Raw genomic sequence first — 25478 nt, 5'->3', positions numbered from 1 at the left:
CTCCCTTCCAGAGGACAACTGACTGATCAGGTCTGCATATTGTTTTCTCTACTGCATCGTATTCTTTCTTAAGAACTCCAGTCATGAATGCATTGATCAAAGTTTGTTGTCGTTTTGGGTTAACTTCTTGAAGTCATTGTTCTAGATTCACTCTCTCTCCCTCTAAGGCATTCAGGAGCGTATCAACTGGTATCAGTACCTTATGTTCCTCGGCCGACCGGAGTACGATCGGACCGGATTCAAGATGCGATTTGACTAACCTGGAATTTCAGCGCAAAACCCCCAGCATGCTTAGCGCATTGGAAGAATTTCCTCGACCACCACAGACAACCTACTCCACAACTGTCAGATGCGAGGTTAGAGATTACTTTTGCAATTCAAGAGAGGAAACTTACCTCTTTTCCAGGGAGAATATGGGGACGGCTTGATCACCTTCGTGGAAAGGTTTTTTTGCTTTCATCTGATGCTAGATCAAGAAAAATTACATCTCGTGTCATTGCATCTTGAGAATTCTGCTCAAAATTGATTTATATATTGATATGATCCAGAAAACAAAATTGAAAAGGTGCTCTTCTTGTATTTGCGACAGGTAAAATTCTATCAGTTTGATTCAATGCCAGATAGATCTAGAGATTTTCACAAACCAATACAATGTAGCTTACAACGGAAATGGATAAAAGGTACCCAAACCAGGATCGAGAGATCCCTCTTCTGGACGCAGGCTTCTCCTGCTCTCCAGCCCTTCCCTGTGCTCCTTGACAGGACCAGACACTTCTCGGAAATTTGTACCTGTAGGTCTGTCCCTGTCTTCATTTATAGGGTCGTTGACGCTCTTAGTCCTCTTGAGCTGACGTGGAATTGGCTCTTTGGTTAAATCGTCTTATTTTGTATTTTCTTGAAAAGAACATATCATAAATGCAGAGAAAGAAGTTGGTTTCCGAGACTGAGAAGATTTCAACCACAAATTTTAAGCTCGTTATGGCATTTCCTCAAATAGTTTGTGCCAAGAACTGTTTGAGTGGAACAAACAGGTTCTGTCCATGATTTCAGCCCAGAATTTATACATATCCTGGCACATCTGCCTAAATTAGCACCTTAATCAAAGAGAATGCCTATATGAGAGGATTAAAAGAAGATATCAGGACAAAGGTATGCCAAAATCTATCTTTTGATCTCAAAGATGATGGATTTATCAATTCAAGCCGAAATTGATCTGGACATCTTACTGGAGGCACATAAGTGCATGGAAGAGACATATCAGAAGACTGTGGCAAGGCCACAGCAAGAACTGTCACATGCAAAGCCGCGAAGTCACTGCAAGAAACCAGCGGGCATCCAATCAACCCCTTTCTGACTGCCAATATCCTGTGATCATGATACTCTCGTGATATCAATTGTAGAAACTGAATTTGAAACCCAATGTGAAAAAAATCCACCAATTGTACTTGTAGAAAATATAGAAATCAAGAAGACTAGACGGGATTGGACGGCCCTCCTGGCGACGGATGAGCTCCTTCCGTAGATCAGGTCGAGACGGCTCCTCTGGATGAAGAGCTCCTTCCGTAGATCTGATCCTCCCTCTACTCCCTGAGTTGAATGATCCGTCCGAAGACAGCGGCGCTCTCCCACTGCAATGGACCCCGAAGGAATGCGAGTCTCCCGCTCCCCCTTCTCAAGAAAATGACAGCAGTGGTTAGAAGTATTCACGACACTTCATTTATAGAGCCCGACCATCATGAAGTTTTGACTTAGTCAATGCTCGGGTAGTTACTCCTGCGACTCTGCTTGTACTTGTGCCTCCGACTATACTTCTTAGAATAGAACTTATCAGATCACTTTCCAATCCACCGTGAGTTCCCGATCTCATGATCAGAGTATACCTCTTGTGCAGTGACGATTATGCAGGTTCTTCTCAAGGATGCAGAGAATGAAGCAAGAGTATAGAGAAATCAAGAAAAACATTCACTTTTCATCGTCATCAAGAGTACATTTAAATAGCCAGTTTTACAACTGCTAGTTCACGGTTATTAATGGCTAGTTTAAACTAGCCATTACTTATCCGTTATTGGGCTTACCCGATTCAGATAGGTGACCCAATGGGGTAATGGGCTAAGTAGCCCGATACATGACTGGACTTGTATAAACACCGTGTTTTACATATATATATATTCAACACTCCCCCTCAAGTGCAGGAATGTATATTAGACATTCCAAGCTTGGACACCAGATGCTGTAGGTTCCTTCTTGGGAGACCCTTAGTGAAGATGTCAGCACATTGATCCTCGGAGTTGACATACTCTGTCTTCAAAATTCCTCGCTCCAGATGGTCTTGTATATAGAATCTATCGATATTCACATGCTTCATTCTGTCATATTCCACTGGGTCATGGGCTACGCTTATAGCCGATTTGTTGTCGCAGCGGATAACGATTGGTTTCTCATATTGAATCTTTAACTCGTCCTGTAAGTGTTTTATCCACATGGCTTCATCAATTCCCTTTGACCTAGCTCTAAATTCAGCTTCGGTACTGGATTTTGAGACCACACTCTGCTTATTACTTCTCCACATTACTAAATTCCCTCCAAGAATTGTACAGTATCCCGTAGTTGACCTGTAATCAAGTCGAGACCCAGAATAATCAGAATATGTGTAAAGAATCAGATCAAGTTTACCTGTTATCTTGTATTCAATGCCCAATTCTGTGGTTCCTTTCAAGGCTGAGAATCCTGTTGACATATTGGAAATGAGAGTTTCTAGGTGAGTGCACAAATTGACTAATTTCTGGTCTCGTATGTAACAAATATAACAATTTTCCTACAATACTCTGATATGAACTAATTTCTAGTCTAGGTTCTTCCTCATTAATAGTTAACTTATGATTAACCTCAATTGGTGTCTCATTTACATGGCAGTTTTTATGTTTAGTTTCATCAAGGAGATCAAGCATATATTTCTGCTGAGTCATTAAAATACCTTCATTTGATTGCACAAATTCAATTCCTAAGAAATAATTAAGGGGTCCTAACTGTTTGACTCGAAAATTCTTATCCAGATGCCTTTCTAGTAATCCTCTTTCTTCTAGATCATTTCCAGTAATTATAATATCATCTACATATACTATCAAAATAGTAATCAGATTTAAATTCTGATTCTTGAAGAATAATGTGTGTTCCCCATTACACTGTTTATATCCCAACATTTTCATAGCTTGAGTGAATCTTCCAAACCACGCCCTAGGAGATTGCTTTAAACCATACAGCGCTTTCTTAAGTCTACATACCTTACCCTGTTTCTCTTCATCTTTGTATCCTGGAGGAACCTCCATGTAGATCTCTTCCTTTAAGTCTCCATGGAGAAAAGCATTTTTAATATCATATTGGTTTAATGGCCAGTCTAGATTTACTGCTAGGGAGATTAATATTCTAATAATGTTAATCTTTGCTACTGGAGCAAAGCTTTCTTGATAATCAATTCCATAGGTCTGAGTATACCCTCGAGCTACAAGTCATGCCTTATAACTGTCTAGACTGCCATCTGATTTACATTTAGTTGTATATATCCATCTACAACCTATGGGTCTTTTGTCTTTCGGACATTCAACTACTTCCCAAGTATTGTTTTCTAACAAGGCTCTCATCTCTTCATCCATTGCTTCCTTCCACCTAATGTTCTTCATTGCTTCTTGGGGATTCTTTGGAATAGGGACATCTTGGATGTTCGTAAGAAATACTTTGTGTTCAGGTGGAATATTCTGATAATTCAGGTAATTTACCAAGTCATAAGGTACAGGTTTCACACTTGCTCTAGTTCCTTTTCTCAAGGCAATTGGCCATTCATTTTCTTTAACATCAGTTATCTCTCCCCCTTCTTGGGATATTCCTCCTCCTTTGTCCAAAAATGGGATTTCTGTAGCCTTCTCCTTTCTCCTTCGCTGATAATACTTTGGGTATGGAGTAGGCTGTTGATTTCCCATAGTTTCTTGTGTCTCATGTGACAAGGTGTTCTCTACCATTTCATGCGCTTTTTGCAATTCAGATATGTTGGAGTCATCTTGGCAACTGGGAATAGTAGGTCCTGATACTAGGTCCTGTTCAGCAGAATTTTCAGGGGACGTTGCACTGATACTTTCACTATTGAGGAGATGAGATGTGTCTCTATGAGTCTCACTCCCATCGGGTTTGTAATAAAACAAATTTGCATCAAACACTACATCCTTACTAACTATGTATTTACGTGTAATGGGGTGATATAACTTATATCCTTTTTGAGTAACCGAGTATCCAACAAAGACACATTTGAGTCCCTTTGATGACCATTTGTTCTGTCTATAAGCGTGATTGTATATATATCCGACACATCCAAAGGTTTTGACTGGTAGGCCAGTTTTCAGTCTCGCTGTGGGATAATAAGTTTCAAGTATTTCCAAGAGACTTTTGAAGTCTAACATCTTTGATGGAAGCCGGTTAATCAAATGGGTAGCTGTCAGGACTGCAAAACCCCATAAGTTTGCATGTACATTTCCATGTATCAACAGTGTTCTCCCTTTGTCCACTATATTTCGTATTTTTCTTTCTGCCACTCCATTCTGTTGTGGGGTATAGGGACGTGAAGTTTCATGCTTTATGCCCTCCGATGTAAAGAAGTCTCTTAACTCATTGTTCAGGAAATCTTTAGCATTGTCCGTCCTTAATCCTTGAACTTGATCTCCAAATTGGCTTTTAATTAAAGTACATAGGCCTTGAATATTCCTTGTTACCTCATATTTGTTCTTCTGTAAAAATACCCAACTATACCTACTGTAATCATCAGTATATACTAGGAAGTATCTATGTCCTAGTATGTCGATTTGGGGGGGGGGAGGTCCCCAGACATCACAATGATTTAGTTGGATGGCTTAGTTATTCTGGTTTGACTAGGTAGATAAGTGGCACGCTTAAATTTTCCTAACTGACAAGATTCACAGATCAAATTTTCTACTATAATATCCTTAAACAAATGAGGATACATGTGTTTTAGGAGATGATAAGATGGATGCCCCATCCGCTGATGGATACTCATAAGGGTTTCTAGGGGTGATGTCTTCACAGCTGCCACCTTGGGTATATCTTCTGATAGGTGCCTTGTGTTCTGCCAAGGTAGGTAGTAAAGGCCCTGTTGAACCTTAGCTAGTCCAATCTTCTACCCGAGCTCCTTATGACATAAATATGCATCGAAATTATCAAACATGACATTATATATATCTAATTTCGCAAGCTTTTGTACTGAAATTAAATTGACAAATAATTTGGGCACATATAACACATTTTTTAATGCTCCTATTGGTTGTATATTCATACTGCCAACACCAACTACATTAAGTAGTGTGCCGTCATCAGTTTGAACATACCTACCAGGAGTAATGTTTTCATTTGTCGTGAAGAGATCTCTTCTTTATGACATATGATCTGTTGCTCCTGAATCAAGGATCCAGGCATTCCTTGGATCCTTAATAAGCAAAACAACATTAGTAATAATTTTCTTTTTACCAGAATTAGCCATAGATGTTGACCCAATAATTGAACCTGAGTTGATTATAGACATCAGATTCTGAAGCTCTTGCATCATCTTCCGAAAATCTTGGGCTGTGGGATGAGAATCCCCAGAATTGGGTGCTCCCTATTGGGACATATGCGCTCGTGCTATATGTGGTGGCTTCCCATGAAGCTTCCAACATTTGTCTTTCACGTGCCCCTTCTTCTTACAGTAGTGACAGATAATGTCCTTGGTGTTTTCTTTATTTCCTTTTTCGGAGTCAGCCTTCTGTTGATGCTGGTTTTTCATAGCATAGGCCATATTTTCAGTATGTCCTCGAGCAGCATTCGGACGACCTTCTTCTTGCATGACTTTAGATACTGCCTCATCAAAAGTTGGCTCCTCCTCCCTGTTGTATAACTAGCTTCTAATCATCTCAAACTCAGGTTGGAGTCCTTGTAGGAATTGACATAGGCGATTGGTAGCTTCATGCGCTCGGGCTACTGGATCAGTGGACGGAGGACGACAGTGATCCAGTTAATTATGAATGTCTCTTAACTTATTAGAATAAGTTAGGACATCCATATCACCCTGTTTAAGGGTGTAAGACTGTATAATCAGATCAATAATTTTTGTGTTATTTTTTAGAATGGCTTCGATGTATTGCCTCCCATAATGCCTTGGACATTTCATACGTTGAGTACCTGGCTTGTTGTTCGGATGCTATAGAGTCTAACATCCATGCAAACACAAATTCTTCCTCTATTATCCATTTTGGATATTGAGGATGATCTTCATTTGGAGCTTCTTCTGTAAGATACCTAAGGAGTTTACGAGGCTTCAGGGCTGCTTGAATAGTGCGTTCCCCTTGTAAAAGGTTCTTTCCATTGAAGACGTTGCATTTAGCAAGAATTGGAAGTTGGGTAATCCATGGATCGGCAGTTAGCTCTGTGAAAATTTTTGTCATGTCCTCTCAAACCGCCATAGGTTGGTTGATGCACAAGCAGTACCCCCTCTTCCGAGCTCGATGGAGATTTTAGAATGATCGCCAACCTTCCCGAAGGATGGTCTGTAGCTTCAAATCTGGCGACTGATCGTTAGCCTGAATATTTCAAGCTTGGAATCCCCCCAAGAATGTTCAGAAGGATCCTCCCACCGAACGAAAGATGGCCTGAAAATATCCTCCCGCCGAACGAAAAGATGACCTTGCTGCAGATGGCTTGAAACAGTCCTCCCGGAGGATGACCTCGCCGCCAAATGAAACTTCTGGATTCTTGAGATAGTCACGTAACCTAGCTCTGATACCATGACGATTATACAGATTCTTCTCAAGGATGCAGAGAATGAAGCGAGAGTATAGAGAAATCAAGAAAAACATTCACTATTCATCGTCATCAAGAGTACGTTTAAATAGCCAGTTTTATAACGGCTAGTTTAAACTAGCCGTTACTTATCCGTTATTGGGCTTACCCGATACAGATAGGCGACCCAATGGGGTAATGGGCTAAGTAGCCCGATACATGACTGGACTTGTATAAACACCGTGTTTTACATATATATATTCAACATGCCATTGCTGAGAAAGAGATCCCTTCCTTCAAATGATAACAACTATGTTCTTGAATCTTTCCCCACAATCGAGCAATTACCTACGTTCCTGGTTCATATGGCAATTATCTACTGGATTCTTGACAAATGTCAGATATCTAATTTCAACATGTACGGGAATTTTCACAGAACTACTTTTGGCACATTAGTTAGGCTCATAACCAATAATATCACTCTTTTAATAGCACACATCTTCAGTATGGTGAAGTTTCTCTCTAGTCATGGAATCCTCGAAAATATTCCTGGCGAAAGTGCTTTTTTCAGTTCTGTTTAAATCTTTCAGATAGTATTTCCACCAGGCATTTTTTAATGTTTTTTGTCTAAGGTCAAATTAACTTCAACTGGTATTTACTTCTTTGCAGAGCCCATTGGTGGCGAGATTAGCATCATGTACGAGCAAAATTTGGTTGATACCGTGCATATAACATCCGGTGAGAGAAAATTGGCTGAGCAATTAGAAGCTATTAGGTTTTCAAAGGCATCGGGTTCCTCTCCAACCCGAGGATGTTTCTATACCCATATTCCAGCTCTTGTAAAACATAAGGGTGCAACTAGGGAAGAGCTTACTATGCTCAACCTTGACAAGGTATTTGACAAATGCGTTTTATTTTTCTTGGCCCAGGGTCAGCATTTCCTTAAAATTTTAAAGTTTGATTGTTTGTCCCCATTTTAATTTTGATAATATGTTCGGTCATTTCATGAAAGACCTGATTCGACGAAATATGAAAGTCATCTTGATTATCAAGTTCATAACTGTTGAAGGAAATGATGAACTAGACCCAGAACGTAACCAGCAGGTGGTAATCGTAGTATTAAAAGATGAACTCGGAACAAATACCAACTGTTTTCTTTCTGCTTATGAAATGGACCAAAGTTTTGAAACGTGATAATAATTATGGAAACAATAAATGAAATACAGCGTAGGAATTCTTATGTTTTTTTATTAGAGAATTAATCCTTGTCTTCGCTGCATCAGTCATCATTCCATGTTTAGATGAAATGGTACTGTTACTATATTTCAGTTCTTTTTTGGACAGTTCCCTGAGGTGTTACATTATTTTTGGCCTTTTTCAGACACAGGTTTTGGAAAATATACTGACGAAAAAATTTGGAGGTCAAGAAGATCTACTGTTGGGGGAGTTTCAATTTGCTTTCATTGCATTCATGGTATTATCTTCTCTTTCACTTCTACCATTTTTACACTCATTCTAACGGACCAACTGTCTCTTAAATTGAACAGATGGGCCAATCTCTTCAAGCATTTTATCAATGGAAATCACTGGTGATTCTAATGTTTAATTGCACAGAGGCGGTATAATGTTATTTCAACTCTTGTATTACGTATCTAAATTATTTGGATTCTTAATAACCTTGGTGCTTCTCACTCTATTTCAGCCTTTCCATGTTAGGACTCGCCTGTTCTCTAAGGTAAAATTCAGGAATATTACTTCACTAAATATTTCATCTATCTGGATTTCATCTGTCAATAATTGATCTTTCTCGAGAAATTCCTGCATGCTCCAATCTCTCCTTCGTTTTAGTTCATTCCCTATTATGGCTTCCAATAGTAGATAAAACCATTAAGATAAATAGTAAAAGATAAGGAACAAAAACCAGAGGTTGATCTTCTACCCAAGTCAATAAATGTGATGAATCAGAGGCCTGATAAGCCAAAATGCATGTTTACTGTGATATTTCTACATTTGTCGCGTTCCGATTAAATACCAAAAGAAACTCTGCTCTGTGGTTTTACTTGGTGAAAGACTTGAACCCTCCCTCTGGTCCATAGACTTTGAGTGAGACGACCCCTCACCCCGAAAACCCTACTCAGTGCCCCAGGAATCCCAGCTAAAGATGAAGCCCAGAAGAGAGAAATGTAGAGAGTAGAGAGAAACAACGGACAGAAAGGAGAGAAGTGAGGGTGAATGTATGGAGGGAAATGGTGGACATAGAAAGTAGAGAGGCAAGAGTGAATGTATGGAAGAGAAATGATGGACATAGAAAGTAGAGAGGTAAGAGTGAATATATGGAGAGAAATGATGGACTTAGAAAGTAGAGAGGTAAGAGTGAATGTATAGAGAGAGATGATGGACATAGAAAGTAGAGAGGTAAGAGTGAATATATGGAGAGAAATGATGGACTTAGAAAGTAGAGAGGTAAGAGTGAATGTATAGAGAGATATGATGGACATAGAAAGTAGAGAGGTAAGAGTGAATGTATAGAGAGAGATGATGGACATAGAAAGTAGAGAGGTAAGAGTGAATGTATAGAGAGAGATGATGGACATAGAAAGTAGAGAGGTAAGAGTGAATATATGGAGAAAAATGACAGAGTGAGCACTTGACTTGTTTTTCCAACAGATGCTGAACCATAACTACCCAAGAGAGAGATGATGCCCTATTTCTGTTTAGGTGATTCAATTGTGTTCAATTCTAAAACTACTTCTCACTCTATCTCCAACCCACGTCGTGGGTGGTGAGCTAAGCTCATTTTGATTCTAAAACTATTTCTCACTCTATGTCCAATACACTCAGCTCATGTTATCACATTGCCTTATGCTGTGGGCCAAATTTTCAGTTCGTGAAGGCATTATATTATCAATTGAACCATGGTTTTCGAAATAATAACCGCGAGGATGCGGGCCGTGGCGTTTCTCTGTCTCTCGACGATGCATGGGTCTCCAAAGAAGGTTTCTTGCACCATCATTGCCAGGTACCATCTCATTGCTCCCATTTCATAACAAATTTTGTAGATCAAGTTATCCCTAGAATTTTAGCCATATGCGTTATTTATTCATCCATGCACTCCTAAACTCCCTTCAATGGAAATAAAATAGAAAAATAAAACACTTTTAGGAGACCCTTCAGGCCTATGCCCTGGACTCTACCCTCCCAATAACGTCCAATCCCTTTTATCTTTCCGGTCCCTGCCGCCTATTCGACGAGAAATAGGTTCTAAGGCTCAAGTTTACGAGTGTTTAAACCGAATGGGCAAAGCAAACTCCCAAGATTGAGGATCAAGTTATAATTAGAATAATAATGATAAAAACTTAATTTGTTCATCGATGGACACCCCAACCCACATTTTTTTTATTAGAAGAGTTACCGAAAAATAATTGGTGATTAGCACGAAAAAACAAAGGAACTTTATGTAAAAACCGAAGATCAAATCACAATCAAACTTTGATATGTAAACTTCAAATTCATAATACTCACCCATGCATCCTTTAACTTAATTATATTACTAAAAAAATTAAGCCTCTCGACTTAAAACTTCAAATCGAAACTGAGGTTCAAAGTTGCGATTAGAATTTAGCAATAAACTTTACCAATTGACTCTTTTTTATTCTGTTAGAAGATTTGATTAACTGGGAAAACAAATCGTTCTCCATGATTCCAATCGATCCAAGACTTGATTCAACAATGAATCACTATTAACTAAATATTTGATGATCAATGCAGAATTTCTTCTTGCTGATCGAGCAGGCCGGGGAAGTGGACGGCAATCTTCTCTCTTGGGTAGGCCGTCATGGAAGCAAATCTGATTATTTGTTGCATCTTCTTCCTATCTGTTATGGGTTGGTGTCTCTCTCTCTCAGACGAGGAGGCTGAAGGAGCTGCTGCAGAGGGAGCTTGGATGGAGCTTCAATGGCGACGAGACAGCCGAAGAAGACGAGGTAAGTTAGAGAGAGAAAGAGAGAGACAAGGGAGAGAGAAAGATGGAGAGACAGAGAGAGAGAGAGAAAGATTGAGAGAGAGGGAGAGAAAGAGTGACAGAAAGAAATAGAGAGAGATGCAGAGAAAGAGAACGAAAGAGACAGAAAGAGAGAGAGAAAGAGAAAGAAAGACAAAGAGAGAGAGAGAGAGAAGGAGAGAGAGAGAAAGACAGAAAGAGAGAGAGAAAGAGAAAGAAAGACAAAGAGAGAGAGAGAGAGAAGGAGAGAGAGAGAGAAAAAGAAAGAGAGAAGGTGAGAGAGAAAGAAAGAGAGGAGGGAGAGAAAGAAAGACAGGAGGGAGAGAAAGAGAAAGAAAGAGAGAGAGAGAGAGAGAGAGAGAGAGAGAAAGAAAGAGAAGAGAGGGAGAGAGAGAGAGAGATAGAGAAAGAGAAAGAAAGAGAAAAGAGAGAGAGAGAGAGAGAGAAAAAGAAAGAGAGAGAAAAGAGAGATAGAGAGAGAGAGATGGGGTTTCCGGGTGGCTAATTATCGTGATCGCCTTGTACTGTCTTGTTGGCAGTACTCTCCCGTCATCGTGCTGCCCGAGGAATCTCCCAGGCCTTGAGGACAAGCCTAGTACGGGTGAGTGGAATCTGGCCTTTCTCTCTCTTTGTTGTTTCTCTCTGTAGAAGTAGGTAGAATGGGTCTCCCTCTCACGTTGTCCCTTTCTCTCTCTAGTAGGTAAACTGGGTATATCTCTGTTTCTACATGACGGGAAGCCTCGCGCAGGTAAGTGGAATTTGACCATTCTCACCCAGGAGTACGTAAACTCTCTAAGACAAGGAATTTGACCTTTCTCTCTCACTTTGTCCCATTCTCTCTCTAAGAGATGGTAAACTCGGTTTCTCTGAACTCTCTCTAGGAAGAGAAGCCTCCTGCAGATTAGTGGAAATTGACCTTCCTCTCTCACTTTGTCCCATTCTCTCTCTAAGAGATGGTAAACTCGGTTTCTCTGAACTCTCTCTAGGAAGAGAAGCCTCCTGCAGATTAGTGGAAATTGACCTTCCTCTCTCACTTTGTCCCATTCTCTCTCTAAGAGATGGTAAACTCGGTTTCTCTGAACTCTCTCTAGGAAGGGAAGCCTCCTCCAGATAAGTGAACCTTTCTCTCTCACTTTGTCCCTTTCTCTCTCTAAGAGATGGTAAACTGGCTATCTCTGATCTCTCTCTAGGAAGGGAAGCCTCCTCCAGATAAGTGAACCTTTCTCTCTCTCACTTTGTCCCATTCTCTCTCTAAGAGATGGTAAACTGGCTATCTCTGATCTCTCTCTAGGAAGAGAAGCCTCCTGCACATAGGTGGAATTTGAACTTCCTCTCTCACTTTTCCCTTTCTCTCTCTAGGAGTTGTTAAACTGGGTCTCTCTCGAACTGAGGAGAGAGAAACATTGATGAGAACAAGGGGTCCTGTGGTTGTTTCTCTCTCACGTTGTCCCATTCTCTCTCTAGAAGTAGGTAAAGTGGGTATTTATGGAACGGGAAGCCTCCTGCGTGTAAGTGTTCATTTCTGTCTTTAAGAGTATAAAAACTGGGTATCTCCCTCTCCCTCTCTCTCTCTCTCTGAGAGAGAAACATTGGTGGGAACAAGGAGTCCTCTGATTGTTTCTCTCTCACGTTGTACCTGTCTCTCTCTAGGAGTAGGTAAACTGGGTATTTCTCTCTCTCTAGGAAGGGAAGCCTCCTGCAGATAAGTGGAATTAGACCTTCGTATCTCTCTCACTCACTTTGTCCGTTTCTCTCTCTAGGAGAAGATAAACTGGGCATCTCTCTAGCAAGTAATTGGTGTTGGACCTCCCTCTCTCACGTTGTCCATTTCTCTCTCAAGAAGTAGGTTAACTGGATATCTCTCTCTCTTGCAGTTAAGCGGTATTTGAGCTCCCTCTAGAATTAGTAAATGGGTATCTCTCTCTCTAGGAAGGGAAGCCTCGTGCAGGTAAGTGGAATAAACTGGGCCTCTCTCTCTCTAGGACTAAGGAGAGAGAAACCATTGATGGGAACCAGCGGTCATCCATTCTGTTCTCTCTCTCTATACACCAAGTATTGTTAACCATCTCTCTCTTTCTCTCTCTCTCCACGTCGAAAAGCCCTGGCGTCATCTCTTACTAAAAACTGTTCTCACACCAACCTCCTTTCCTCCACCATTAAGTACGTCTTGTACCCTTTCAAGAAATCCTCAGTTTTGCTCCTTTCTCTCTCTACATTTCTCTCTCTTTTATATCACCCATCTCACTCTCTTACTTTCCCTTTCTCTGTCATCCTTTCTTTCTCTCTCCTCTCCACAGCGGACTGTAGTAATGGTATAGTAAATGCTCAACCACCCTCTACCTCTCTCTCTCTCTACACAGTAAGCGACAGTGCGACATTTCTTTACATTATGCAGTTAGAGAGACGACAAATTACTCCAGTACGAGGAGATAGACATTCTTTTACATATACTATGGAAAGAGAGAGAGAGAGACATTTAGGACAGAGAACCATGTCTCTCTCTAACTTTCATTACCTTACTATAGAAGTATGTATATGATGAATGTAGGAGAGGAAAAGATAGAGAGAGGTGGAGACGACACCATACCGAATACAGGTAGAGAGATGCATACTTTGTACCGAGCAGTCAGATAGAGATCCAGTGCACATATGAGAGAGAGATGCCAAGAGTAGAAGAGACTTGCGAGCATCTTATTTTTCATATAGATAGAGAAGAGATAGACAGAGAGAGACCATATCATAAGATCAAGAACAGTAACGGAACAAGTGATAGTTAGAGAGAGACATACTTTCTTTATGATATGGATAGAGATAAAAAACAGAGACTTGAGAGCATCTTATTTTTCATATAGATAGAGAAGAGAGAGACAGAGCGAGACCATATCATATGATCAAGAACAGAAATGGAACAAGTGATAGTAAGAGAGAGACATACTTTCTTTTTCATATAGATAGAGAAGAGATAGGCAGAGAGAGACCATACCATATGATCAAGAACAGAAATGGAACAAGTGATAGTTAGAGAGAGACATACTTTCTTTTTCATATGGATAGAGAGAAGAGAGAGAGATCCATATCATATGATAAGGAACAGAAAAGGTAGTTGCAATAATCATTCAGCTGTTGCGGACGGAACAAGGGATAGTTAGAGAGAGACATACTTCTTTTGTTATATATATATATAGAAAGAGAGAGAGATAGAAACTGTATCATATGACCATGAACAGAAATGGAAGGCGTCATAGTATAAAGTGAATTCCATGTAAACAGACTGAACAAATGACAGTTACTGAGAGACATTTCTTTTATTATATGAAGAATGTAGGAAGGGAAAAGTGGATAGCGAGAGATGGAGATGATTCCATGTCGAATAAATGTAGCATCTTTTTTATATACACAGTTAGAGAGAGACATACTTCTTTTGCAATATAAATAGAGAGATGGCGAGAGAAAGAGATGCCGTATCATATGACCAGGAACAGAAATGGAAACGTCATAATGATAAGTGAATTCCACTATAACAGACAGAACAAGCGACAGTTAGAGAGAGACATGCTACCCACCTATACAGTTCTAGAGAAGCCCACGCCATCCACTAAAAGAGATTTCTAGAAAGAGACATGCTCCACCAACGGTCACATGACGGCGCAGATACTCCCATTCTCATCGCTGAAGAGATGCGCGCCGTAATCGCTCCCCTGATGCCACGTGTACTCGTACGGATACTCGTACGGACGATAAACGGTCGTCGCCGCCGGGAAGTACCCGGTGTACGACGGCGCCGCCGTCGCCGACTTATGGTACGACATCTGAGCTGGCGGCCTGGCCACGTGTATCTGCTGAGCTGGCATCCCCGTCAGCGGCGGCGCCGCCACGTGGAATCCTCTCATCCTACCTGGCCCCACGGCGGGGCCTCTCTTCCCGCCAAAAAACCCGATGTCTTCGTCATCGTCTCCGTCTTCGTCATCCTCGTCATCGTCCGAGGTGAACTGCGTCAACAGCGGCGCCGCCCTATTAAAAGGCGGCGCCGCCCTCGCCGGCGGCGGAGGCGGCGCCGCCGCCGCCGGTTTCTTCTTGCTGGGCTTTTTCGGCGGCGGCGCCGCCGCCGCCGGCGAGATTTTGTTGTTGTTTTGGCGGGTTGATTTAAGAGACCAGAGTTGGGCGTGTTTACCGGATTTCGCGAGCTTCTTGATCAATGTTGAAGAATCGACGTTGCCTGAGATCGTGACCTTTTGATTCTCCGCGTCGATCGCTACCGTGTAAACCCCTGCGGAAGATCGAGATTATCGCGATTATTATAATCGATAGGCGGAGATCGAGATCTTGCTTCGGAAGTTTTGAAAGATTTTCCTGGAAATCATGAACATTTCAAGAGCAAGAAGGAAGCATAACTATAATTTTTTGGTCGAGATCGGGTGATTATTTTGAAATCGAGATCTTGCAACGGAATTTTGAAAGATTTTTCGCTGAATCATGAACATTGCGAGAGCAAGAAGGAAGTAGAACTAGATTTTTCGGTCGAGATCGGGTGATTATTTTGAAATCGAGATCTTGCAATGGAATTTTGAAAGATTTTTCGCAGAATCATGAACATTGCGAGAGCAAGAAGGAAGTAGAACTAGATTTTTCGGTCGAGATCGGGTGATTATTTTGAAATCGAGACTTGCATCGGAAGTTTCGAAAGATTTTGCGCGGTATCAAGAACATTGCGAAAGCATGAATTAAGCAGAACTAGATTTTTTCAGTCGATGATTATTTTGAAATCGAAACCTTGCTTCGGAAATTTTGAAAGATTTAACAGGAAATCATGAACATTTCGAGCGCAAAAAGTAAGCAGAACTAGATTTCTTTGGTCGAGATCAGGTGTTATTTTGAAATCGAGATCTTGCTTCGGAAATTTTGAAAGATTTTGCGCGGAATCATGAACATTAGAAGAGCAAGAAGTAAGCAGAACTAGATTCTTCGGTCGCGAACGAATGACTATTTTGTAATGGAAATCTAGCGTCGGAATTTTCGGAAGTTCTAATGTGGAATCAAGAACATTTCAAGAGAAAGTAGTAAGCAAAACTAGATTTTTCAGTCGAGATCGGGTGATTATCTTGAAATCGAGATTTGAGATCGATGAGAAGTCGAAAAGATCTTGCCGTATCGACAGGGATTCGAATGGAAAGAGAAAGAATCTCCGGAGCTATTGTTTCAGGATTTTCATGAGAAATCGTAGCGAATCTCGCTAAGATGAGGATATAATCACTACGAACAGGTGATGGAAAAACCGACGCCACACTTTCAAGGATTTAAACCATGGAAAATGACGATCAATGCCTTAAAGTCGCGGAAAAACCCTAGCGGATCAAACTAGAGTTCGAAATGCAAGAGGACAAAACCCCAGGGGCGATCCGATCCTACATAATTGATCAACTCCGGCGAGCAACAGATTTCCGGAAAATCACATTCGGAAAGCATTTCGATCGGCATAGATAGATAACCGTCCGATCGAGACAAAGAACAGAGAAACAAGAGATCTAAATCACCTTCGATCTTCTGAAGCAGCTTCTTAACCTCCTGCCTGCAACCGTCGCAGTGAATGTGCACTCGAAGAACGACAGTCTAGCGAAGATCATAACACAAAGATCAGCAAATACAATCAACAATGCGACAAACCAAATATAAACAATTACCTGAATCTTCAGGAGCTTGAACTCTTCGTCCTTCGTCATCGCAGCAAATCGAAATGAGGGTAGAAACGCGTTCTCTTCTTCGAGATCGGTTGATCAATCGATCTATCTTCTTCGTCTTCCACGGTAAGCTTCGCTTTCTCTCTCTCTCTCTCTCTAGCTCTATCTCTCGTTTGTTGCACTTGGGAGAAGTGAAACGTTTAAATAGGGGGAGATGTCTGCTACCTTTCTGGAGTTCTTACCTAGAGAGAGAGATGAGCCTAGAGAGAGAAAGGGAAGTCGAGATTTGACACTCCTCGTTTAATTGTCCTTGGTGTCCTCGAAACAGCCATCTCTCTCTCTACTATTTCTACATTGTTAGATATGGAAAGAAGCATCTCTCTCTCTACTGTTTCTACATCGTTTGATATGGAAAGAAGCATCTCTCTCTCTATTGTTTCTACATCGTTTAGAATGGAAAGAAGAATCTCTCTCTCTACTATATCACATCGTTTGGCATGGACAGAGTAATCTCTCTCTCTACTGTTTCTACATCGTTTGGCATGGAAAGAGGCATCTCTCTCTCTACTGTTTCTACATCGTTTGGCATGGAAAGAGTCATATCTCTCTCCACTGTTTCTACATCGTTTGGCATGGAAAGAGTCATATCTCTCTCCACTGTTTCTACATCGTTTGGTATGGAAAGAGTCATCTCTCTACGTATCAATATATCTATCTACGTATCTATCTATCTATCACTCACTACAAGGGCATCAGAACATCAGAACATTATCCATATACAGATTACAATGGCATCAACCCATCAACCACTAGCTGTTCCTCGCTCTATTTATCTATCTATCTATCTATCTATCTCCATATAGGGGCATCAAGCCATTATCTATCTATCTCTCATAACAGTGGCATTAAGCCATCAACCACTAGCCGCTCCTCTCTCTATTTTATCTGTCTATCTCTCTCTCATTATAAGCCATCAACCATTCATTGATGCTTCTTTATTTATCTATCTCTCTCTCATTACAGTATATGCTCATCTCTCTGTCTATTCTCTATCTATCTCTCATTACACCGACCATTTACCTCTGCTGCTCTCTCTACCTTCTCTCAATCCCTCTCTCTATTCACAGTGGCATCCACCACCAGCTGCTGCATCTCTCTCTCTCTATCTCCATATTCCATATATCTCTTTCTCTCTATCTCCATATTCCATATATCTCTCTCTCATGACAATAAGCATGGATCAGCAGACAATAAGCATATCTCTCTATCTCTCATGACAATAAGTAAGAGAGAGAGATAGAAACAGATAAAGAGATGTAAAGTACAAACCCATTTCTCCATCTCTCTCTCTAAAAACTGGGTTCGGCCGACACTCTGTACTTCCTCTTTCTCTCTCCACTGAACATCCCACCCATAAACTCTGAAAACTGCAGCCTACATTTAAAGATAGAGAGAGAGATAGGTAAATTCTCTCTCTATATCTCTCTCATCCCATATCTTCCTCTCTCTCTCTTCCCACTTTGGCTCGACACTCCCTGTCGTTCAGAGTAGCCGGTGGCGCCGTTACTCTCCCTCTCTTAAATGCGCATATTAACTCTCTCTTTCTCTCTCTAAATTTTCTCTCTCTATCTCTACTTTCTTTCTCTAGAACAGTTTTCGGCAGCCACAAGTCAAAGAAGTCAAGTCAAGTTTGACTCGAGTTTGTTCCTCGGAATAAGCCGTAATATAGATGACGTGGCATTCATTTGATCGTCCATCTTTGCGTTGACTAGTCAATATCTTGAAATTCCCTTTCGACGTCTGTCCAAAAGACTAAAATGTCCTTTGGCCACGTGGTCGAAGTAGGAGATTACATTAATTTTGCATTAACACATTCGCACGTGGGAAGTCACTTGAGAAGTGAGATGGGGACCGTTGGTTGCATTGATAGTACTTACACGTGCGATGAAGAAGATTTTCTCTCTCTAAGTAAATGAGCAGAGAGAGTCTAGAGAGAGATAGAAAGGAAGGGGGGCGTTGTCAGGATTGGGCCTTGGGAGGCCAAATCTGGCATGTCGGAGGTTCACATGGTGACGGAGTGATTTCTCTCTCTAGATCTCTTTACCCCTTGCTCACTCTATAATTTAGAGAATGGGTGATACAGTAACTAGAGAGAGGAGAAAGAGGGAAGGGGCACTTTCTCTCTCTAGAATGGGTAATACAGTAACTAGAGAGAGGAGATAGAGGGAATGGGCACTTTCTCTCTCTAGATCTTTTTCCCCTTCTCACACTACAATTTGAAGAATGGGTAATACAGTAACTAGAGAGAGGAGATACAGAGATGGGTTCTTCTCTCTCTAGATCTTCCCCCTTTCTTACTCTACAATTTAGAGAATGGGTAATACAGATTCTAGAGAGAAGATACGGAGAGAATGGGTACTTTCTCTCTCTGGATATTTTCCCCCTTTCTCGCTCTATAATTTAGAGAATGGGTAATGTTGATTCAAGAGGAGATAGAGAGAGAGTTCTGCATAGAATAGACAGTAAATCATGAAAAGAATGTGAGAAAGATAGCCAAATAGGGAGAAAGAAAAATAGTAGATAGGGAGAGAGAGAGAGAGAGAGAGAGAGAGAGATCTGGTTTATCCCCAGTGAATTAGTAAGGTAAAAAGGGCTTGGGAAAGATGAAGTGAGAAGTTGGGGTAGAGAGAGAGGGCAAGAGAGAGAAAGTGGACCATAACCATTAAAAAGCTCGGCTGAGAGGAATAAAAAAAGTTAGGCTAGAGAGACAAAGAGAAAGACTACACTTCTCGCAGAGAGGTAGAGAGAGAGAAATAGGAGTATTGGCCAACTAAGAGATATATATATATATATAGTCCATACTGCTGTTACCATGGAATGAAAAAGACAAGTGAGGGAAAGAGAGAGGTAGTGATAAACGTTTGAGAGTAGTGAATATGGAGCAAATGAGAGGAAAAGATGGAGAAAAAGAACCAATAAGAGAAGATACATAGAAAATGAATGAGATTTGGTGATTCTTTAAGGTTGTGTACATGCAAATTTTTAGGCTAAAAGAAGGTTGTAAACATTGGGTGTACATTTCATTGTTATGGTGATATTAGTCATTCATAAACCTTCTAAATGACGGAGGCAGAGGACATGACAAAGGAAGGCTCGGCTGTGATATCTGATAAAAACAAGATTCTGTGATATTTGCATATATGGTTTAACATCCTCTGGCAAGTTCAAGCTTATTGTGATGTTGATCTTGGACCTAATCTAACCTAAATGTGCCTTTACCAAGTGTTTTGTGACTGCGTCTGCAAGTGAGTTATGATGCGAGATGAATGACACCTGCAAAGCACATTTTGCAATTCACCCTTAAAAAAAAGTGATAGTCTTTAGTGTGAATGTGAATGATTGGGTCCTTGAAAAGGTATGTAACACCAAGCATGTCACACCATATACCATGAGTACAATTGGATGAGATATGAACTTCTTGAAGAGGAGGTTGTACTTGTGAGAACTGTAAGTGATAATCATAAATATCATGTACTTATATTCATTGAAATGCTTATAAATGCATCTTGGTAATGCTTAAAATGAGTTATTGCACTTTTACAATGGATTATTGCACTTTTTCCTAATTTTCTTGATTTTATGGTATTTTAACATACTTTTTTGACGTTAATTTCAAGAATGAAATAATTTTAAAAATCAGAAAATATTTATTTCAAACTATTTAAATATTTGAAGCTGTTCATAACATTTTAAAATGATATTCCAATATTTATGGATTTTCTAGTATTTTGAAAGAACTTTGAGAGTTTAAATTTATAAATAAAATAATTTCATACACGAGAAAATTAAATTACATATTTTTTAAAATATTTTTAATGAACTATTTCACTTTTTCCGCTCCTAGATGTGTGTGCCACGCTGGCAATCTTCCATACAAATCAAAGGAGAGAAAATCAGATGGCTTAGATTGCTCGAAATTAGAAGTTCTATTTTGAGGGTAATTTTTTCGTTAGAATAGTTCAGGCTGAAATTTTGAGATTAGTTCTATTTTTCCCTCTTCTATCCATTCAGCACTTTTAAATCTATAAATAGGTATGGGAAGTTTGTTGTTCAACACATAACAAACAGTGTTCATGCACAAACGAACATGTGACAATCTATGTTTGCGTTACACGCTCGGTTCATTCATATTTGTTCACAAACGCACGCCATTTTCAAAGACATAATTTAGTGGGAATTTTTTTTCTAGATATCATAAATGGTGAGATACTATTGAGATACTGTTTAACATTGAAAGTATTACTAAAAACGCATGATATAAATCACTAATTTCAATAATTTTATGAAGATTAATATTAAATTAGAAATGGAATTTTAGGATGTTGACGGACACCAACGACCACTAAATCATAATAAGAGGGGCCTAGGAATGCCACTAGGCTCCCAATGACCCAAACGTCGGGTTCAAAATTGACTGTACGATCATGGCTACGACTTCTAGGGCACGTACCCTTGATGTGTCCAGCCATGATCGTATCGATAGAAATCCTATCAACAGTGCGATTGACATAGCAACGACGTAGTTGGCAGCAGTGGCAGCGCGGGCAGCACGGCGTCGGCGATGGCGAGTGGTGCGGCATCGAGGATGACGTGCATTGCGTGGGTAGCAGTGGTGGCCGGTGACGGCAACGACATTTGGTGGTGTCAACAGCATGGTTGGCAGCAGCGGCAGCGCAGGCGACGGGGGATCGGCAATTTCAGGCAGCGCGGTGTCAATGACGGCAGACAGCGCAGCATTAGCGACGGCATGTGGCACAGAGTCGTTGATGGCTCGCGTTGCATGGGCAGTAGTGTGCAGCAGCTGCTGCAGCAGCAGCATGAGGCGACCTTAGGGTTTTTCTTTTCTTTTTCAATGGGAGGGAAAATTTTGAAACATAAAAAATATATGGCAAAAAACATATAAAAAACACTTCTGTTTTACTTTCTTCCTTCTCTTTTTTCAAATGAGAGAGCACACCCCCCCCCCTCTTCTACATAGGGGGTAGTATGCTCCCCCCAGGAAAAAGGGAAATAGGCCCACATAGAAAGTCATATGGGCTCTCTAAAAGGCAAAAAGGCTCATACATAGGACCATAATTTAGCCCAAACGCGCGCACACACACATCTTGGCCAATATAGAAGGCCCATAGAAAAAATAGAAGTCACAAAAATACGACGAAGATAATGTCAACCTCCCGGGGCCTGTTGACTTGGCCGAATACTTCAAGGATGGGACTTTCACTTCAGCCCATGCTCCTCGAACTGGTTGAGACAGGTCTTTGGTGCTAGATGGTCCTCATCATGCGTTCAGCCCCAAACTGTAAATATAAGTTTCTTTAAAGGCTAAATGGAGTTTCTGAAATATAAATAAAGCTAGAAACCATGGAAGATGGTTGGAAAGTTTGAATGTGACTAAGGCAACATAATGATTCATTCGACGAGCCATCTGATGCCGCCTCTATGTCCCTTGTTTAATGGGGAAACCTGTGGAGAGGCGGTGCACAAAACTTGATGTTGGACTGAGGCAACCATTTCAGGTGTAATATTTTAACAGGGACAACCGTTGCCTCTATGTCCCCTGTTTAGCAGGGAAACTTGTAACAGCTCCAAAATATGCTATCATTCCACCGGATGGAGTCTATTTCACTTCTACGGATAAGCAGACTTTCATGCCTAACAGAGATGTGGGGCTTAATAGTGAAGTCCACTGAAACTAGATAAAGGAGATATGTAATGATGCGCTTGGTACTTCACCCAATTAGTGCAATGTGCTCTAAGGAAAATGACATCCATTGCCTATGGTGGCATCGTTCATTGTTTTTATGTCATTGTCATTGTCGCTGTCAGATTCAAATTTTCAGTTTAAAATGATAACACTAGATTCTTCGAGTTGTTTGAAAGTGTCTATTAGAGAAGTCACATACTCCAGTGTGGTATTCGTCGAGGTTGAGCTCCAAAGCCCTCAAAGCCCTCAAGACTGATTCCAGCATAATCCATGCTTCTTGTTTTTCCATAATTCATTTCCATGATTGAAAGAAAAAAATGGTTCAGAAAAATGGTCTACATGTGTCAAAATAAATTTCATATTTAAAAAATAGAACATCCCAATGTTCTTTTATAAAAAATGTTATCCAGAGTTCAGAAAAAAAACTGAATTGTTTCTCTCGTTGATTTTCCTATTGTCTTTGAGAACTAACCCTTGTGGTAACAGGTAACATAGTGATAGGGAAAAAAAATCAATATGTGAAATATTAAGCTATAAAAAATCAAGACAATTCTAGTATACCATCCTTCTTGTGGAGTTTTATCATCAGAGTCTCCTTCCACTAATTCGACGTCCTGAATCTCAAGCGAAGACTCATCCATGTTGTTGTCCTGAGACTGCTCCAAAAAATATTTTAATGTCATCAATATCAATATGTTCTGAGATGAAAGCATTGAGCGTTTGTACAAGTAAAGAGGAATCTTTCAACTGGTGTGCTAGACGCACAAACATGAAGAAAGTACTGGGCCATAACAAAAAGCTTAGGGACTAACTTACATCCTTCACCTTATAACCATAAGGGAGCGTCATTCGAGACATGAGGCATTTGTAGGTAGCTCTGAAACTCATCTCCAACTAATGTGTTGACAGGATCAGTACAAGCCTTCACTTGATGGAGGATGTGAAACTCTCATTCTTCCGTCCATCTTCATTATCACATGTGCAATAGTGTTTCTGCTCTTCTTTGCCTCCTACACCGTCATCATCCTTTGAATGTGAGACCTCCTCCTCATTGACATCATTCAAAAGTCCTAGAGCCTATGCCACCAAGGATTCACGACCCTCAGGTGTGATCGACTTTAATTTAATTTGTGAATCTTAAACTGGAGCGTCTGAAAATGAATATTTCCCCAAGCATGAGCCTTGTACTTGGAAAGCTTTTCTCTCATGGCTTTACATTAAGTTTGGATGGTGGCTCGTTGATCCATTGTGAGAACAGTATTGAGGAAAAGGTTTCCTTAGTCTATGGCATTAATTTTTTCAAGAAGGTGTTCATCAAGAACCTTGATCAGATCAAGGCACATGAAAAAAGCACTGCGTGGTCAGTTGGGCATGTGACAACGAGGTTAGTGTGAAATTTTTCTTGTTCTAACTTATGTCTTCATCCTTATTCTAGGTTATCATCACCAATAGTTTATGTTTCCACTATCACTCACACCACCTCCAATTCTGCCACTTCTCAGCGTGTATCTGCCTCCATCCCTGTCACACCGGCGGCGGTAAAATTAACATCGCTCACCTTCGTTGTGTTGTTCGCTGGCACATAGCCGCCATCATCTTCATTGCAACCACTGCGGCATCTCATTCATCTGTTCCATTCCACTCAAGTCCATCACTAGACACTCCAAAAGTCCCAACTAAGGTATTTTAATTATAATTAGTCACTGTTTTCAATAAAATTAAGTTAATTAGTATTACTAATTTATGAGTTTATTAAAATTACTTTGAAATAATTTTCAGTAGTTTGATTTAATTACATTAGATTTAATTCCTATAATAAATGTAATCTTCCAAAAAATAGAAATTAAAAATAAAATTCACCCATTCAATACCTTCTCCCTGTGAACTCAAACCTTGGTCACCCTATGGTTGTAAGGAAAATTATAAGTTTTGTTGCATAAACCAGAACCTTGAATGAGTTGCATATTTAACCCTAATTTCTTGTTCACGAGTAAGGTTGATTTTTGCCTTTGATTTATGCTCTCTTTATTAGTCATGAGAGAAATTATGTATTGTTTATTTAAATCACAACTGATTAGGTTGAATCCAAGGAAGATAAGTTACCCATTGGTGGAATGACAAACAACCGAGTCATCAGCACAATGAGCACCAATAAAAACATGGATTTGCAAGATGAACTGTTTTGGGAATATAAACCATAGTAGAAACATTTAATGTGTCTAATTTTAGTTATTATTAATGATCAATCATATTTTAAATTTATCTTTTTCAAAGGAAAAAAAATGTATTCACTAAGAATAGATCAACAGGGAGGCAATTATCGACCAAAAAGCTGAATTATATATTGAGTAAAGTTGTTGAAAGAAATAGAGAAACAATAATTACTCATATCAAAAATTTAAATATAATAGGAATTTTATAGATTTTTAATTTCATTAAAAACTTTCAGAACTGCACTTATGCCTAAAATTCAGCTGAAAATAATTCTAAATCCACAAAGAGCAAATAAGAAAATTATTCTATATTGAGAAATTAGAGAATATTTGGGGAAAATTGAAATTTTTAGGCAATTTGATATGGATCTAGAAATCTGTGATAATGATGAAGATGAAGAACATAAGAGACCAATTTTTATCATTCTTAATGTTGCTCTTAAATGCAATGAATTTCTAATAGCCCTAAAAATCCTCCAAGGTCTTGGGGTTTAGGAGATATTTGAGAAATCAAGAGAATCAAAATCAACATACAATTTGAAAAATTTAAACCAAAGCAAGTGTTGTGCCCGTCCTGGCCAACTAGGGTTGGGGTGAGCTTCTTTGGCATTTTTGTATCTTTTGGGTATAGAGGGGAAAAATCTGAGATTGCCCTCAAATTTTGGGTACGATCCAATGGTTGGAACTCGAGATACCATCATTTTAACTGACTTAATCTCAATTGTTGGATTTTTCATCTCTCCTCCATGCAGCTCCAGCTAAATTGAATCTTCACTTTGATTTGTACATGATCTTTTCTTATTTTATCTGGAAATAAATGGCTCGCCACCACTCATCATGAGAACGGAATACAATATTAAAAAAGAAAAGTGATCAATAATTTACTACCATGGCGTCTCACAAATTGTGAGACACCATGAGATTTTTGACCTTCCTGCCATTCAAAACATGTCATGTGGATAAAGCGTTAACATATTTTTTTATTTCCATGTCGTCTTTGCAAGTCATTCCAT

At 39.9% G+C, this 25478-nt stretch overlaps 2 protein-coding genes across 3 annotated transcripts in view; one reads left to right on the top strand and one right to left on the bottom strand.

Annotated features, from left to right (window-relative positions):
- The window catches only part of LOC144703016 (AAR2 protein family), a 36182-nt gene extending 24265 nt beyond the window's left edge, over window positions 1-11917 (top strand). Inside the window, exons 6-14 of one of the 2 annotated variants that reach the window (XM_078575089.1) lie at window positions 7483-7706; window positions 8195-8287; window positions 8361-8432; window positions 8516-8548; window positions 9698-9832; window positions 10582-10638; window positions 10719-10796; window positions 11353-11414; window positions 11514-11917. In XM_078575089.1, the coding sequence (XP_078431215.1) occupies window positions 7483-7706; window positions 8195-8287; window positions 8361-8432; window positions 8516-8548; window positions 9698-9832; window positions 10582-10638; window positions 10719-10796; window positions 11353-11397 (737 nt within the window). In that variant the 3' untranslated portion in view covers window positions 11398-11414; window positions 11514-11917. Of the gene's footprint in view, window positions 1-7482; window positions 7707-8194; window positions 8288-8360; window positions 8433-8515; window positions 8549-9697; window positions 9833-10581; window positions 10639-10718; window positions 10797-11352; window positions 11415-11510 lie in introns of both variants that reach the window. The other variant, XM_078575088.1, reaches the window with a different exon arrangement.
- Window positions 11918-14294: 2377 nt separating this feature from the next.
- On the bottom strand, window positions 14295-16675 carry LOC144703018 (uncharacterized). Its single transcript, XM_078575090.1, has 3 exons — window positions 16492-16675; window positions 16345-16420; window positions 14295-15080 (listed from the first exon to the last, which is right to left on the bottom strand). The coding sequence occupies exons 1-3, from the start codon at window positions 16528-16530 to the stop codon at window positions 14449-14451; spliced, it is 747 nt and encodes a 248-aa protein (XP_078431216.1). The 5' UTR covers window positions 16531-16675; the 3' UTR covers window positions 14295-14448.
- Window positions 16676-25478: the final 8803 nt, after the last annotated feature.

This window comes from Wolffia australiana, chromosome 5 (genome assembly GCF_029677425.1).
Source record: "Wolffia australiana isolate 7733 chromosome 5, ASM2967742v1".
Lineage (NCBI taxonomy): Eukaryota > Viridiplantae > Streptophyta > Magnoliopsida > Alismatales > Araceae > Wolffia > Wolffia australiana.
Note: the sequence above shows the minus strand (reverse complement) of the source record. Positions and strands in the feature narration are given on the sequence as shown.

Bases quoted from the DNA above. Each gene is read 5' to 3' on its own strand.
- LOC144703018 (XM_078575090.1), bottom strand. From the start codon at position 16,530: ATGACGAAGGACGAAGAGTTCAAGCTCCTGAAGATTCAG. The intron at 16,421-16,491 runs GTAATTGTTTAT...GATCTTCGCTAG, and splicing joins TCAAGCTCCTGAAGATTCAG to ACTGTCGTTCTTCGAGTGCA. The intron at 15,081-16,344 runs GTGATTTAGATC...GATCTTCCGCAG, and splicing joins GCTGCTTCAGAAGATCGAAG to GGGTTTACACGGTAGCGATC.